General features: G+C 35.2%; 3 protein-coding genes across 3 annotated transcripts; 2 read left to right on the top strand and 1 right to left on the bottom strand.

Moving 5' to 3' along the window:
- Positions 1–450: 450 nt before the first annotated feature.
- On the top strand, positions 451–5544 carry LOC125203772 (ALBINO3-like protein 2, chloroplastic). Its single transcript, XM_048102212.2, has 15 exons — positions 451–519; positions 698–1021; positions 1209–1315; positions 1422–1549; positions 1964–2035; positions 2217–2318; positions 2588–2647; positions 3085–3150; positions 3264–3311; positions 3571–3747; positions 3828–3883; positions 3962–4079; positions 4345–4434; positions 4554–4663; positions 4760–5544. The coding sequence occupies exons 2-15, from the start codon at positions 699–701 to the stop codon at positions 4911–4913; spliced, it is 1611 nt and encodes a 536-aa protein (XP_047958169.1). The 5' UTR covers positions 451–519; position 698; the 3' UTR covers positions 4914–5544.
- A 5619-nt stretch (positions 5545–11163) lies between these two features.
- On the top strand, positions 11164–12155 carry BBX32 (B-box 32). Its single transcript, XM_048107131.2, has one exon. It carries the CDS (start codon positions 11347–11349, stop codon positions 11986–11988), a length of 642 nt encoding a protein of 213 aa, XP_047963088.1. The 5' UTR covers positions 11164–11346; the 3' UTR covers positions 11989–12155.
- A 1942-nt stretch (positions 12156–14097) lies between these two features.
- Positions 14098–15869, bottom strand: LOC125204759 (beta-glucuronosyltransferase GlcAT14A-like). Its single transcript, XM_048103487.2, has 4 exons — positions 15127–15869; positions 14973–15048; positions 14791–14906; positions 14098–14708 (listed from the first exon to the last, which is right to left on the bottom strand). The coding sequence occupies exons 1-4, from the start codon at positions 15650–15652 to the stop codon at positions 14173–14175; spliced, it is 1254 nt and encodes a 417-aa protein (XP_047959444.1). The 5' UTR covers positions 15653–15869; the 3' UTR covers positions 14098–14172.
- Positions 15870–16823: the final 954 nt, after the last annotated feature.

Genomic DNA, 16823 nt, shown 5'->3' with positions numbered 1-16823 from the left:
TTGAATCAGACCTTATCGTGTTCGTGTCCTTATCAGGTCGACCCATTAAGGACACGAAAATTTCGTGTCGTGTTCGTGTTATCCGTTAACACATAATACTTTAATATTATTATTCTTATTAACACATAATATTTTAATATTATTATTCTTATTATTTTCATTTTTCAATACTTATATTCGTGTCATTAATGGGTCTGTGTCGTGTTCGTGTCGTGTTGACCCGAAATGGTTCGTGTCGTTAATGGGTTCGTGTCGTGTTCGTGTCTGAGGGTAGCGGGTCGTGTTCGTGTTCGTGTTTGAGGTTTCTTAACGGGTCGTGTTTGTTTTTGTTGTTATCGTGTTCGTGTCGTTATCGTGTCGACACGATAACGACCCGACACGCACGATTTGCAACCCCTAATTATAGGTGATTAATTAAATCCCATTTAATTAAAGCGCCGTTTCTATTCATCTTCTTCCTTTGCGTTCTCCTTCTTCTCCATAAAAATTATGCATTAGACATGTTCTCCACAAATTAAGGTAAGTCTTCCTGCCGCTATTCGAAAATACATGAGCTGAAGGATCCAACTGCAATTTCAGAGATTTCATAAACTGAATATGCACATTTTTGGTGTGTTACTGTTCAATATCCCAAAAAGGGACGGTTTTGGGATGGGTTATGGAGAATGGTTGGAGCTTAATTCCACGCGTTTTGCAGTATGATTGGGCGAAATCCACTGTTCTACCTCCAAAATCCAACCATGCGACTCTCAACCGTAACTAAATTTCGCCGCCGTCTGTGCTACTACTCTTCTTCACATTCGCTGTTTATTAGCTCAGACCGCCACTACCGTGACAATCGGAGTGAATCCAGTCCTCGGCGATCGTCGGAGCTTTACTGGCACTCGTCTCTCACTTGCAGCTCCTTTCCTCGACGATTCTCTACTCAGCCCGGTGCTTTTGAGCCGGGCGAACAGTTTCTTCCGGTTCAAACTCTTATCTCCGTGCTCGATTCTTATCACCATGCTACTGGCTTGCCGTGGTAGGAATGATGAATTCATTTCAATCTCATGATTTTATTTGCTTCTCCTCCATGAAATGCTATTGCATCTTCCAGATTAACTTTATGAACCTTTATGAACCTTATGATTTTATTTGTGTTTAATTGACCGAGACCTGTTACTCGTTATTTATATTTGGAAACTGACTGAATAGGTTGAATCCTGCAGGTGGATCATAATCTGTTCATCTACTGTGGCTATGAGACTTGCATTATTTCCTTTAATTGTGTTGCAAATTAAAAAATTGAGAATAATAGGAGAGCTGCTGCCTCATTGTGAGTATTCACTTGTATATATGTGTACGAAAGTAGTAGGATATATCGTGAAGGGAACTTATTCTCTGAAATAGTAGTAATATTTGTGTTTTTGTATTCCTAATAGTACCTCCGCCTATTCCACCGCCTCTGTCAGGACGAAGTTTCAGAGACCAGTTTTCCCTTTTCTGGAAGGAAAAGGAGGCAGCTGAGTGTCCTTCAGTGTTTTGGTTCTTCTCCTCAGTTGCTGTTCAGGTTATTTTCCTTTTACCTACACTCACCCGTTCCTTCTTCCAAAATGATACAACATGCAGTCATATGTGTTCAGAATCATGTTTCACCTACTGATGACCCTCATTTTATGAATCCATTGGATTTTTCATTATGATTTCTAGTTGATGGGATTTGAATTTTGGGGGAAAGGATTAATTAGGAAGAAAACACAAACAGACTTCCCCAGTACTAAAAATTTTCAGTACAATCAATCTTGAATCCTCTTCCAAAGTCTTTGTTAAGACAAAAAGCTTAGTACCCTCATTCATTACATAAATGTATATCCTACTGATCAAAAGATTCCATGTGCAGCTTTTCATGCGGCTTCTTTTTACCCAATTGTATAAGTAGATGGTTTTCATACTTCTTTCTCTTGTTCTTCTAATTAATATGCAGGTCCCTTGCTTTTTCTTGTGGCTCATTACTGTTCGCAGAATGTCACTTGATCATCACCCTGGTTTCGATACTGTATGCTACTTCTAAACCAGTCATATTTGTTTTGAATTGCTTTTATGCATTATTATTATTATATTTTTATCATTATGGAGTATATTTTACTCATACAGTTTTTTAAGATAAGTTCTCAGTTTACTTTCTATCTTGGGTGGCTCAGTTACTGGCAATGTAATTTCATCCTAAAATATGTCAGGGGGGATTGTTATGGTCATTGAATCTGACTGAATATCCACAAGGAACACTGGGGGCTGTTTTCCCACTGTGCATTGCAGGCTTGCATTTCGCTAATGTTCAGGTTAGGGATAATACTTTAGTGCAGCTAGATCTTTATCCTATGTCATTGTTTTCTGGTGTCAAGGAACTGATACTTAGTTTTGAGTGTAAGCAAGGCGCTTGTTCTTCATAAGTATATTTTCTACTGAAGTGCAGACATCTTGTTCTGATCCATAATCATGCATAAATTACATTTTAATTTGGTTCATTCTTTGCATCCCCTTATTTTATTTTATCGCAACGATCTTCTGGTCCATTTCTGATTTATAGAGCTTATTTTCTGAGTTTCAGCTGTCTCTTCGAAATTCAACTCTTCAACATGTACCAGGCACCTTAAAGTTATTAGCAAAGGTGAGCTGAACTGGTTGAAGTCATGCAAATGCTCTTTCTGCTTTATCCTTATTTTGTCCTTTGAAGTTGGGGCATTGTTAAGATAATAACAGGATATCTTAAGGAAAATCTTACCAGCACCATCCATTAATATTTATGTCATATAATTTGTTCGACTGTTCAACATGTACCAGGAACCTTAAAGTTATTAGTTCGACATTGATTATAATCCTATATATATATATATATGTAGAAAGGAATGATTGTAAAAGAAGCATGATTGGACTATTTAATAAGAAAATCATTAAAATGAATAAAAGCATTGTACTGTTTGTATTGATTCGTAGTTAGTAGAATAAGGATGGTTTACACCATGACCCATCCTTATTCTCTTATATTCTGGGTTAGTGAGGGTGTTAGAGTATGCTGACAGTCTGATCTTTCTCTTTGCTATGTAGATATACAAGGTTTATTTGCAACTGCTGACACTGCCTATATTGATTACTACTTTCTATGTTCCCCAGGTAATGACTGTCAAATTTTCTGGATGTTACATTCTTGATAATGTTGTGGCATATAGATATTTATGTATGTAGTATATTCTAAGCTGTGGTAACTTTCATTTCATATCTTGCAGGGGTCCTTAATATATTGGTGTACCAATAGCACATTCAGTCTCCTACAGGTTGGTACTATTGTTCTGAAAATTATGAAATGTGCTTCAAAATCTTTTTTCTCTGTACTTCCCTTGAGAAGAATTGAACTTTAAATTCTTTAATGCTCCAAGACTGAAAAATAATTTTTATTTAATGAAATGGAGTATTTTTTTTATTGTTTTATAAGTTAATAATTTCAATATGCTAGCAAAAAAATGAATTTTATACTACTATTTGTTATGAAACAGCACCATAGCGACTTCTTTGCTCCTCTTATTTGCCTTTCAGCTATTATGCCTCCGCAATCCTAATCTCCTTCGGTATTTGGGGCTTCCTGAAATGAATGCTTCAGCAGTAGCTCCAACTGTCATTCAAATAGACAGCTCTGTAGCAGCAGATACTCTAATACGGACAAAAGAGGGAGAAATGTCTGCACAAACTCTATCACCTGAAGACTTGGTTTCCGTGAGTGATTATTTGGCATTTTCTTTAATAGTTATTGATTAAAGTTAGTCCTATCTATTTATGTGAGCATGTGTAAACAGCTTTCAGTTGAAATCTTAGGCGATGGCCAAAAACAAGCTGCAATTGCATTACTAAGGTAACAAAACCTTTTCTCATTAGACGATTTGCATTTTCCGTTATTTTTATGTTGAATTTTCTGGTATATGAACTGCAGAGTCGCCCTCGACAAGGATCCTGGGAATGTAAGAGCTTTGCTAATTTTGGGACAAACGCTGTTACAAAAAGAACATTATGCTGAAGCTGCTGAGTTCCTAGAAAAAGCTATTTCAAAGGTCCGATTCAATCTTGTAGTAAATTATTACATATTTCTCCAATTTAGATAGCTATCCAATAGATGTTATGATCACAGTTGCTTGAGTCAGTATCAAGTCCATTCAGCATCATCGAAGCAAAAATGAGTGCTCTGTATTGTTTGTATTCGGAAGTACCTTAAAAAAACTGCAATACTATGATGAATGACACTTTCTGTTTAGTAATCTACTTTAGTTATCCTATAACGGCCCCTTACTGAAGGTTTGCACTAAAACTTCAATTCAGCTACTTTTCACTGGGAATCCTACAGAAGTTGGAGAAGTTGATCTTTTGATTCTTTCGTCTCAATGGGCTGGTATTGCAAACATGCTTCAGGTACTATCTAAACTCACATGTTACTGTGTTAAAAAAACACACTTGTACAGTGTGTCACTTGGTGCCAAGCATCACTGCCTAGGTTGCCGAAGGCCTTATAAACTATGTAATTCATTCAGGGAAAGATGGAAGAGGGTTTTGTGCACCTCGAAAGAATAGCTCAGATGAACGAGCCTCAAGATTCAAATAGCAAAGCCCACTACTACGATGGTTTAATAATCCTCTCAACGTAATGCCACATTCACCCCTCCTTCTAAATCTTTTGCCATTTCTAACATTTCTAAATTCATGTTTTGTTCTTGTATTTTCTTTACTGGCACGCTAGCGCTTTAGCCAATGTGAACCGCAGAGCTGAGGCATTGCATTACTTGCATAAGGCTGCCGCTTACAACCCTGCATTCAATGGGTATATTGAACAATTGGAAGTCGATGCAAGGGGATTCGCTAGCCATCTATCTGATAGCAAAAGATATCTATGACAACATCTCAAGTACATCTCTCATCCTTCCTCATGTACATAAACGTAAAACAAGGCGATACAATGGGCCTTCAAGAACGGAGTTCAGTCTTTATACAAAACAGAACAGAACAGAACAGAACAGACATAATAAGTGGTAGTGATACTGCTTGTTGTGCCATCTTTTTCCACACAATTTGGATCATTCATTGTGAGGAGGATACATTTATGTTTGATGGTGAAAACCACATAAAATCCCGTGGGACGGACACATGTGAAGATGCTATTCGACACAGAGCAGTGGAGGATGAGATTAAAGCTCTATTCCAGTACGCTGCTGTAAGTAGGTATGAACATGTTTCATGCTTGAATATTTAATCAATGCGAGGTGCAGATTGTGAATGGCTGAAAATTGTGGAAGCTTTCTGTGGTTGCAAATCCAATGCTTCCACGACTCTGAGTTTCTTCATACAGCCAAACGACTATCTAAAGACTTCAACCATTCTCCTTTCGTCTTCGATATATCTCTATCAATTATTCCCTTTTCTTTTCTTGCTCAATTATTAGGGGCATAGATGAATTGAGTTGCTTCTAAACATTTTACTAATGTCTATATACTCTTCTTGTCCACAATAGTTCTACTATTTTTTTCATTTTAGTTCGTCCACAAAAATTAGTTAATTTTTTTTCAATAGATATTCAGATTTATTGTGTTCGAGTAATCCAAGCATGTCATCTTACTCAAAACAGTCAATCTCACTTGGTTCATCAAATAGACAGATTTATTGAGTAGTCAATCAACGAATTCAATCAATGTTAGTGTCATTCGAGTTTATTCTTCATAGATGCACCAAGCAGTTCTAGTAAATAGATCAATTTCTTCAAAGATGCACCAAGTAGTCCTTGTAAATAGATCAAAACAAGCAATTTTTCTATCCCTAACTCCATACTGTTTGGGGAGCAATAGTAGTTAGGAAACAAGTACTCCAAAAATTGTCACAGTGAAGGTAAAGAAAGAGAAGATATTTGAAAAATAGTAAAGCAAGAGTGGGGAATCATATCAGTGGAAAGAAATTGAGTCAGCTTTGTTTTCCAAAATAGCAATGTAATTGAGTGGTTGAGGAAGGTTTAAATATAGAAATGTTGTTACATGGTGAGAATTTGTGGCTCCCAATTGTCTGCACAATAAAGCACCCCTACTCTACTCTGCTACAACCAGTAGTATCATACTACCATGCCCCACCCTCATCATCATCTCTCATCACCATCATTCATCAATTCATTCACCGTCACGTTACCAGGAGTATTAATGTACTAGTAATTTTTTAAAAAAAAACAAAAAAACAGAAGAAAGTAACCCCAAACTAAATTTGGATTTGGTTCTGGTTTTGATCCAAATAGAGTAAGTATTTTTAATCAAAAAATTATCAGCAGTAAATTAATACTACTAATATAATGTACTGATTTACTCCATATCTATCTATATATTATAAATATATAAAAGGAGAGTTTTGAGAATAATTATATAAATGCCATTGATAATATAAAAAGATTTTTTTAATATATTTATTATATTATTAAATTTTATTAATACCATGACTTTTTATTTTTTTTATGATTAACTACCCACTAACGACATTCATTGCCATTTATCCACTAACCTATTAATTTCATCAGCCGTAGTTGAACAAGATTGCTTTTTTAGAAAGGTTTGATCTTGGATTTGTAATTTAGTTGGGATTATTGATTTCATTATTTTTTTTCTGAATTCCCTTTTTATGCATTTGATTGTTTTGATCGCTGTTATTGGTAGTGTTTGACTTGATTTATGGAGCTATTTGTTCAGTTCTTGTAATAGTTCATTGTTGCACATTGCTACAAGTCTTGGCACAACTGATTTCAACGTTGAGAGCTCCCAAGAGCAAGGAAGGGTATGCTGTCATTGGAGGTGGTTCGCCTCTACGTAGTATTGCGGTTTCATAAGAATTTTTGGTTTCTACCTTTGCATTTCCATGATTCAATCGTGGCATGGTTGATTCGGGTTCACAACAATGTTTCATTCATTTTTGCAGGCTAATGCGATCAAGTTGGCTCTGCAAGGTCTACAATATCTTCCCACAATGTGCAATAGAAAAATAAAAAAAATCGATTAGTCCGTCCTCTGTCCGCTATTGCAGTTGCTTTTTGGTCCCTAACCATTCGCGGTAAATCACATATAGCAATTTATATTATAAAAGTTTCTATTTTTCTTCGTAGTACTATACTAGTATATCATATCGATATCATTTATACAACAGTGCTAGAATAAACATATATACATACATTTATACTATATTTATTATTGTGGAAGTAATAAAAGGTAAATTCAATAAGTACTAAAGAGTAGGTTTGAGACATGGCGGGAAAGATAGTAATGGGCCTTGGAATCGATATTTTGAATATTTGGCAGCTACACGGGTAGTAGGCAATGCGGGGTATACAACCAGTTAGTTTTTTTTTCGGCTAAATGCATGCATATTGATATCGATTGTATATTCCATGCTATTTTACTGTATTTTTGTTGATGATTTTGATCGATTTGACTATCTTCTAATATATATTTATACATTATTTTTATTGAAATGTGTTTGTGATTTTGATTTTTTGTAGTATAGATCTAAAAGTGATTTAAATGATATGTGATTTGTGTGCAATTTATGATTTTAGAACTTGAAATAATAATATTGTTTCTCATTTAGTATATGTGTTTTTTTTATTTGTTTGATTTTATATTTTTTAATAATTGTTTTCTATTTTATATATTTATAGTTTCAGATTTCATATAATAATATTTTTATGAATTTATAAAATCACTTTGCAGTATAAAATAATTTTAAATAAAAAAAAATGGGTCGTACATCGCACGTGGGTGATACTAGTTTACCAATAAATTGTGGGTTAACCTATAATAACATGCTGATTAAATCTCGGTGGATTATTCCGTAGAGTGGTGATAAATAACCAAATTTTGTACAACCAAAATAAGGCTATATTAATAATTTGATGTATTAATTATATATTAAAATAATAAATATAGTAGGTGGACAAATTAAAAAGACTAATTAGCCTTTAACCGCATTTTTTATTTTTATATTTGAATTTTCTTTCTCATTTTTTTTAAAAATTTGAATAAAAGTATGCACTAATTACATTTATGGTTCTAAAAAATAAAAAAAATTAGACACAAATTATAAATATATAACCATAATATTATACAGTTTTCATGGAGTACTATATATATCTATATACTTTAATGCATAAATAAATCTTTTTTTTAAATAAATTAATTTTTGATTATATAAAATTTGGTCACGTATATTCGCTGTATTCTGTAATTATTAGTACATGATGAATAACATAATTACGTCGCAAAATGAGAGGCAAGAATAGTCTAATCAAAGCTGTATAATAATTAATCATTTCCAGATCCGACAAACGGATTTTTAAAGATAATTTGCAAGGCATAGAGACAATACAACACATCAGTAATAGTAAGTCACAGAAATCCTGTGTCCAACGACCACAAGAATGCTTCGTGGACTCCCTTAAGCCGCCAGCATGCACCACGCTCTTGTTCGCCACGTGGCTGATCAACAAATTAATAAGGTGTGGAGATTCTAGTGGTTGCGTGATGGCCCAATGGGAAGCCGACACGTAACAGTTTTACTGTAGGGAGTGGTGGTAGAGTATAAAAGTTTGCTGATTATTTCACGCAATTAATCTCGTCCGATGAAAATGAATGTGATGCTTCATGCATTTGCTAACCCATCGTTTTCAACCCCTTTTTTCATTGAAATTTAAATTTTGAATGTTTGAACTATTTTTGTCATGAGACATATTTTGAGATAATACAAACTATAAAGAGACGTAGAAAAAAATTGAGTAGAAATTATACTTTTTAAATATTATTTGGAAGTTGAAACTGTATTTTGAAATAATTTACTATCATACTATCAATAATAGTAGAAATTTTACATAAATTTTGAATAGTGCATTTTAAATTTTATAAAAAGAAAAAATATTAAGTTTATTAAAAGCCAAAGGCTCTTCCATAATTTATTCATATCCTCTAGATATATTGTAATCTTGAGATTTTAAAAAAAAAAGTACTCCATATAGTAATATTTTGAATTTTATAAAAGGGAAAACATTAAGTTTACAGAGGGCTCAAGCCTCATCGATAATTTTTCATATCCTTCAGTGATATACTGTAACTATCTAGATATAAATAAAAAAGTGCTCCATATAAACATTTTAAATTTTATAAAAGGAAAAACATTAAATTTATTAAGAGCTTAAGCCTCTTTTAAAATTTATTCATATCCTCCATAAATATACAATAATTATTAGATATAAATAAAAAAGTAGTCCATAGTAGTAGCATTATAAAATACACTAATATATATTTTTGGCGCATGTTTGATAGGGTAGATAACTCATCTAGAAAACAAAAATATCATCTAGAATTGAAATTTCATTTCTAGATGAGTTATCTACCTTAGCAATTGTCCATATAATTTCATGATTCTTCTTCATCCGTATAAAATCTATGATGCAATTGTAGAAGTACATTGTCATAAGTAGTTCAGCATAAGAAAGAAAATGAAGCATTAAATCCATGAGTTTCATTCATTATCCCATAAATAAAGGGGTGATTTCATATAGTTCTTGATCTATCAATATGTGTTGTCAGATGCTTCATATTTCTTTTTTATTGAGGCCAAATTTAAATATGTTACGTCGAAAAGAAATGTTTGAATTGGAGGCAAAGGAAAAAGCAAATTATACTTTTTTCTATCAATATGCTGATATAGAGAAAAGCACTGATTTTGATAAAATAATTTATATTTTTAATTGAAGAGTATTTTCTATTGATTTATCAAATGTGACATTCACGTAAATCATTGCTTCGGTGCAAGCTGCAAGAACAATATCAAATCGAGGCAAATTGCAAGTATTAGATATAATAAATAATCGGATGAGAATACATAAAATCAAAATAAATGAACACTCTTAATAAAAAAAATCCCAATTCATTTTTTCGCAACACAAATATCTGAATTTTGATTTGTCATTCAAAAAAAAAAAACTACTGTAATTATGTTTTGTAATATCTTAATCACTTTTTTCTTTACTTGAAAATTAATTAAGGGAAGAAAGCAACATAAAATATTTATTGGATTTAGACGAGTGGTAAAGTTGGTGAGTGTCTATGAGGGTAGATATGGAAACAAAAGGACAATAAACCTGCGTAGACCATATAGAATTAGACGGCCCATTTGCGCCACGTGTCGCCCACTCCATCATCGTTGTAAGCAGAATCTCTAGATATTTTCTACAAACTTTCATTATTCACACTTTGCTACCCCATCTCTCCAATATTTCATTTCTCTTCCCCATTTTCGTTTCTCATTACCTATTCAACACAATAATTTTACATAAAAATAAAAGAGAGAAAAATATCTGTAATTGAAGAATGTGGGGTTGAGTTCAATCAGGATGAATGTTAATTTATTAAAGTAATGTTTTGTGACTTATAATTACATAAATGTCAAAATATAATAAGTAATTGACATTTAAAAATTATTACTCCGTATGTTGTATTGTAGGAGTACACATTTTAAATTACAATTGTATAAATTATTTAGCTCCTATGCCATAACAGATATGATGTCGTTGCACTATTTTCTATTCAAATTATAGAAAAATCAGAATGACGTTGGTGTGTGTGAATCTCAGAACTCCCATGCAACAATAATGGTCATGTTATTTTTTCTTCACTTAAATAGTTTAGACTGTAGATAAACCCCATTGTAAAGCTATATTATTATTATTATTAGTTTATAAAAATAAAAATAAAAATAAAAGTGCAAATTGAAAAAGAAAAGGAAAATGACTAGGAAGAGTGTTCGAGGGAAACGAGGTTTGTGTGGACAGGGATGGATGAAGAAAAAGAAATATTGAAGAGATTATTATGTGTGTGTTGGTGTGATGGGTTTGTGTGTGTGGTGGAAAGATCCAAGAGAGAAGAGAGAGAGTAAAATAAGAACACATGTTTGTATGTGGTGGGATTTGGTTTCTTTCATTTTCCAGTTTTAACTCAACTAAATAATTCCACTTCCACCCACACCACACCATTAATATTAATGCGTGTGATTGGACTGGAGTAGCCGTATTCGTATTCGTATTCGTATTCGTATTCGTATTCTTATACTATATTCCTATATATATGTGGTGTATTTGGTAGTCTTTGATTTTAAATCGCGTTGATCAGAATACGTGATTCTCCCATTATCTCTCTCCCACAAACACTTGAGTTTCGGATTCCGGAATCGCTTATTCACACAATCCCCTATTCCAACAATCTCCTCTCTCTCTCTCTCAACAGATCCTCCGTTCGATTTCAATTCTGAAAAATGAAGCAGCGCCTGTGCGAGCTCTGCAATGCGCACGCCGCCGTCTTCTGCCCCTCCGACGCCGCATTCCTCTGCCGGAGCTGCGACGTTAAAGTCCACGACGCGAACTTCCTCGTCGCGCGCCACGTCCGCCGCACCGTCTGCTCCAATTGCAGGAGCTTCACCGGCGATTTCATCACCGGCGCAGGCGCAGGCGCGGAATCTCTCTGTCCTTCCTGTGACGACGACGATCTCGGATCTCTATCGTCCACCACTTCCCCGCCAAACAAAGCATACTCCGGCGCCTCCTCGTCGTCGTCCTCCTCCTTCCGGACGAGGTCGAAAACGGAGAGCGTTTTCAACAAGTGGTGCGGTAAGCTAGGGATCGAGGACAGATCGGCTGCAACGGCACGGGCGGCGTGCAGAGCGTTGAAAGCGTGCAGCGATCGGGTGCCGCTGCGGGTGTGCTTGGCGGCGTCGATGTGGCTAGGGCTGCGCCTCACCCTCCCAAAAACGCTACTCACGGGGAGGATTTTGAAGCGCTTGCAGGAGATCTCAGGCGTGCCGGCCAAGATTATTCTAGCCGCCGTATCCAAATTGGATCGGCCTCACAACCGGCGCCGGCCTCAGCCTCAGCTAGAAGAAGGATGGGCTGAGAGCTAGCTGCCTTTAATTTTACTTTTAATTTCCGGTGGAAATTACAATATTACTTTATTTAAGCTTCTTTTTTTTTTTTGCTTCTTCAACACTAAATCTTGAATTATTTAGGATTAATTCCAATGGATCCCATCATTTTGATGTGCAACTAATTACTACGAGTATTCGTCTCATTCCATTTTACAAGTAAATATTGCATAATTTTAACAATACAAACTTTAGTTACACAAGAGTATGATCCATATTATGCGATTGATGAAATTCATCAACGTAAAAAATCATTTCTAGAATCCGAATTCACAATAAGATGCTTTCCAAAGAGTGCATACTAATATTTAAATATCAGTAATTAATTGACAATTTAAGTCATTTCCAATTTATCACATACTCGTATGGAGTAACTTTTTCAATCAACCAAATGCTTTTAAGAATTAATTCAATTAAGGATAATTACTTGTATTGCTAAAATGCGTGTAACAAATTGTAGTAGTAAAAGTATGTCGAGGTCAAATATATACCGAATTTATTTAGGTAATTACTACCATTAATATATCATGTGATTTTTATTTATAGAAGAAATAACTTTTAAAACACTAGTATAAAGAGATATGTAAATTACGTTGCGTGGTGAATAATATTAAGGATTAAATTGGGGCAAAATAGTAGCACAAGAATTGGCCACACAATGTAATTTTGGTTGAAAAATGCAATAAGTAGTTGAGAGGTCATCACTCACTTTAATACTATAATGTTCAAAAATGGAATCAAATTTACTATTATAATTTATTAGCTTGTGGTTACAATATTCCTCCTTTTCCATCTCAAGTTATTCACGGTTATAAATTATACATGTCACATTCAATAGTTCAATTTAAAAGTGTTATAATTTGTGTATGTCCCACTTATCATATTATTATACTATAAGTTAGATATTTGTTGTTTATGACCACTTAATAGTTAAATAGTAATGCGTTGCTATTTGCTAACCATAACTATAGTCTATAACCTAACACGTGGAGCCAGGATATTAATAAGGATTAGATTTTTTTTCGTAAGGATTGGCGGAGTATTGTCTTTTGCAGTTTACCTTTTTATATATTAGCAATAATATTATCAAAATATAGCACATTTGGTTTGGTAAAGTTTAGTTTAAGCTATATAGGTTTCTATTTTATCTGTGTTAATGTGCTTCCTCATAAGGACGTCTTCTTTACATTCACCGTTAAGAAAATTTAAAGTTTCAGAACTCTTTATATTGGCACGTGAAAAATAACGATATAATATTAGGCGATATGCATAACACAATAACGATGGTTATAAGTGGGCTTCACTTGTATGTTTACTTGAACCTAACAAAGAGAGAATATCAACTTTGTAGCATGTGGTTAATAACTTGAAAAGGCTATAAGTTTACCACATTATGTCATTTTTTAATGTGAGCTAAAAATTGTGCCCTTATTTTGGGGAAGTTAGGTAATTGTTGGTGGCAATGATATAATTACACGTACCAAACTAACTGCCTTAGGCCAATGAATTCCACACATGTTAAATGTGATCCACCAAATGTCATGTGCTACTTGTCAAAAAAATATCTCGTGTACTAATTTGGGATTTTTGGTATAATTGGAGTATTGGCCTAACACTTTATATTTCATTCGATGATATTATGTGAATGCTTTAGTTAGTTTGATATGGAGTAATATCTTAATGCTTTGCATTACACTCACTAGTTGTCAATGTATTGCAAAATTCTTGTATGGATGAAACATGTGGTGAACAACTTGGTGGATTACAACTCATTGTTCCTCTTTTAGCATCAAATTGGTTGGCTATAAAGTTGAATAAAATGGTGATTTTATCTAGTTCATGTGATATTATGAGTGACAAATGAATTATTCATGGATGCATGATCTACCATAAGTTAGCTCCAAGGAATATTAGCCATCCACCTCTCTCCATCCCATCAAATGTGAGACACTTCTTTTAAGCACGGGTTTTAGAAAAATGATAGTAGAGAGAATACAGTAGAGAATGTGACAGGCTTGATTCGATCTGATAGTTTTTGGATTTGTAAGCATGTGATGTAGTGATTTATTTAGAATTTGGGCCGGATCATATTTGACAGCTCTAATACTCTTATTTTAAGAAATAGAACTAGCTCTCAATCTCAATTTCAAAACCAACATTATGTTACATTTTAACCTCTGTTGCTTCATGCATAACATAACTTCTACACTGACTACTTGCCATATTCTTCTCTCCCACAGCTCTCAAAAAGAATTCTTGCAGCTTAATCCCTTGATTTGTTGGTTGCACAACATCAATATCTCCCCACATTGAACACAAATCTTGATCACTTGTATCACTCAATCTACTCTGATTCAGTAGCCCTGTTTGGTTGCACCATTTTCCCGGCACAAACCTTCCATGGCCGCGGTTGAGCAGCTTCTCATCAATCTCTTGCATCCGGGGATCATCCTGTCTGAATGGTGTGGCAAAGATAGCTGGGGGCAGAATTGAAAGATCAGTATGGAGAGTGTGCCTTAAGTCATTGTTCACCAGAATGGTGTTTTGGAAGTGGGGAGTGTTGCATAGGACAGTTTGGAAGTATGACCCAAGTGGGAAGACAGCATTGTTGAAGTACATTAGTAGCTTCCTAGGAAGGTTGTCCAATCCATTCACACAATGTTCCAAGAAGCCTCTTGTTAGGACCATCCATGGGGAACCTGCAGTGAGAGTGAGAGGGTTGATTTTGGATGGTTTTGTAGTACTTGCAAGTTTTAAACTGAAAATGAAATGAAATCAAACCTCCAAATAACTCAAATGCATCTGGCTTTTCTCTAGTTTCTTTAGTATAGTAAATGGAAGCCTTCTTTTTGAGGTATAGACTTGGATCTACTACAATCTTGGTAGCACTATACCTCCTGCAGAGTTCATTCAAGTAAGAAAATAGTACTCCTTCAAAGAGAGGGGGAGAGAGTTGTGCTTACTTTTGGAAGGAAGTGGCATTGCTGAATCCCATGAAAATGACATCTTTAGGCAGTAAACTGAAAGCATAGAGAATATCTGCAGCAAAGTTACTTAGTTTCTACTTTCTAGTGTGTGTAATATGCCCTATTCCAAAATTATAAAAAAATACTCTACCATCTTGAGGCAAGATTGGGTAGTCTGAGGTGCTCAACGGCACGAACCAATCCCAATCGTCGCGCAGCCTGAGGAGCAAGGCGGCCGCGTGGAGCACTGCAGCCAGTCCTGATGCAGCCATTGGGTTGACAGCATAGCTCTTCCCAACAACATCAACATTCCCAAATTGTTCAAACACCACTTCTGATTGAGTCAAGCTAGAAAGCTCCAACCTCTCATAATGAGAAGCAGATGAATCAAGCTGCAGAAGGTAGTGATTTCTTGGATGGTAGATGGCCTTCAACAGCCTCATCACCCTCTCGTTTTCGCCTCTCGTCCCGAGGATCCAGTAGGCCAAGACTGGTGGTGCATTAGGCCCCTTTGAAGGAGCTTTCCTAGGCTGCAAATGTGGATTATAACTAACTGTGTTGGGTGATCTCTTGGTTTGATCAAAGAGGTGTGACAGTGTCACTACTAGCACCATTACAGCCAATACAAAGCTCAGAAACCATGATTTGGAAGATGGGATCATTGGAAATAACTTCATCTTCAAACTCAGCTACTCCATATCAATATGAATTGTGATCATTTTCTTCAAAGAAAATGGAAGAATCTAATATGTTATGATTAGGTGTGTAGCTGGATGACAGGCTACCAAATTAATCATCAATACCAATGTTTGAAAAATCTTGAGATGTAAGCAAACAATGGCGAAAGAAATTAAAGAAAATTGTGGTGGTTGTCAAGAATAATCAAAGTCCATGCATTCTCTTTTGAATAATTGATACTAGTCTATCATAGTAGATAGGTGGATATCTGTTATAGAGTCTCTGTTGTATAAAATAAATGTTTTTTTTTTCTTGAGTGTGACTAATCATTAATTTAAGTACCCTTTTAATTAATGCATCCCTTCAATCTGAAACTTGTCATAATTTCAGGGCAGTTTTTTTCTAATTGGTCATTGTAATTATCTAAAATTTTACTCAGTTACAATAGCCTTAAGTTGACTGACAGCTTGTAACGAATTGATTAAAAGCATAAACTATTAAATCACCTCTATACTTGGGTTTTAAGTATTTATGGTAGGGTGTCTCCAATCACTGACGTCCCGGTAGGGCGTCGCCGTCCATCGTAGTGGGTGGTAAGGGCGCCCACGCCCATCCGATGGGCTCGCCCCTCAGGGTGTCTCCGGTGACGCCCTTCCCACTAGGACTTCCACTAGGACTTCCCACACAAAATTCATACCACGTCATCACTAGGACTTTTCATTTCACTAGGACTTCCCATTGCACTAGGACTTCCCGCAATAAAATTAATAAATTCACAATTAAAATTAAAATTTACGGAATTAAAATTTCGACACGAGCCGTATTTATAGATTTTTTTTTATAAAAAAAATAAATTAATTTTCGGTGGGACGTCCTACCCACGCCATAGTGGCGGACGTCAGGTAGGACGTCGGGTTGAGGGGCGAGGACATGGGACGGGCGTGGGCGCCCTTCCCCTTCACTACGGCGAACGTCGGGTAGGACGTCGGCGACGTCCTACCGGGACGTCCGCCATTGGAGACACCCTCAGCACGACGTCCGACCGGACGTCCGCCACTGTGGCGAAGGTCGGACGTCCCGATTAAATTTTTATTTTTATTTTTATTATTTTTTAAACTCTATAATGTAATTTTTTTAATGAAGTTTTTGAATTTTCCCGTATTCCGTGTC

This window comes from Salvia hispanica, chromosome 6 (assembly GCF_029641045.1).
Source record: "Salvia hispanica isolate PSC_SH4W2 chromosome 6, Shi_PSC_v1, whole genome shotgun sequence".
NCBI lineage: Eukaryota > Viridiplantae > Streptophyta > Magnoliopsida > Lamiales > Lamiaceae > Salvia > Salvia hispanica.
The sequence above is the reverse complement of the archived record's forward strand: the minus strand, read 5'-3'. Positions and strand labels throughout refer to the sequence as shown.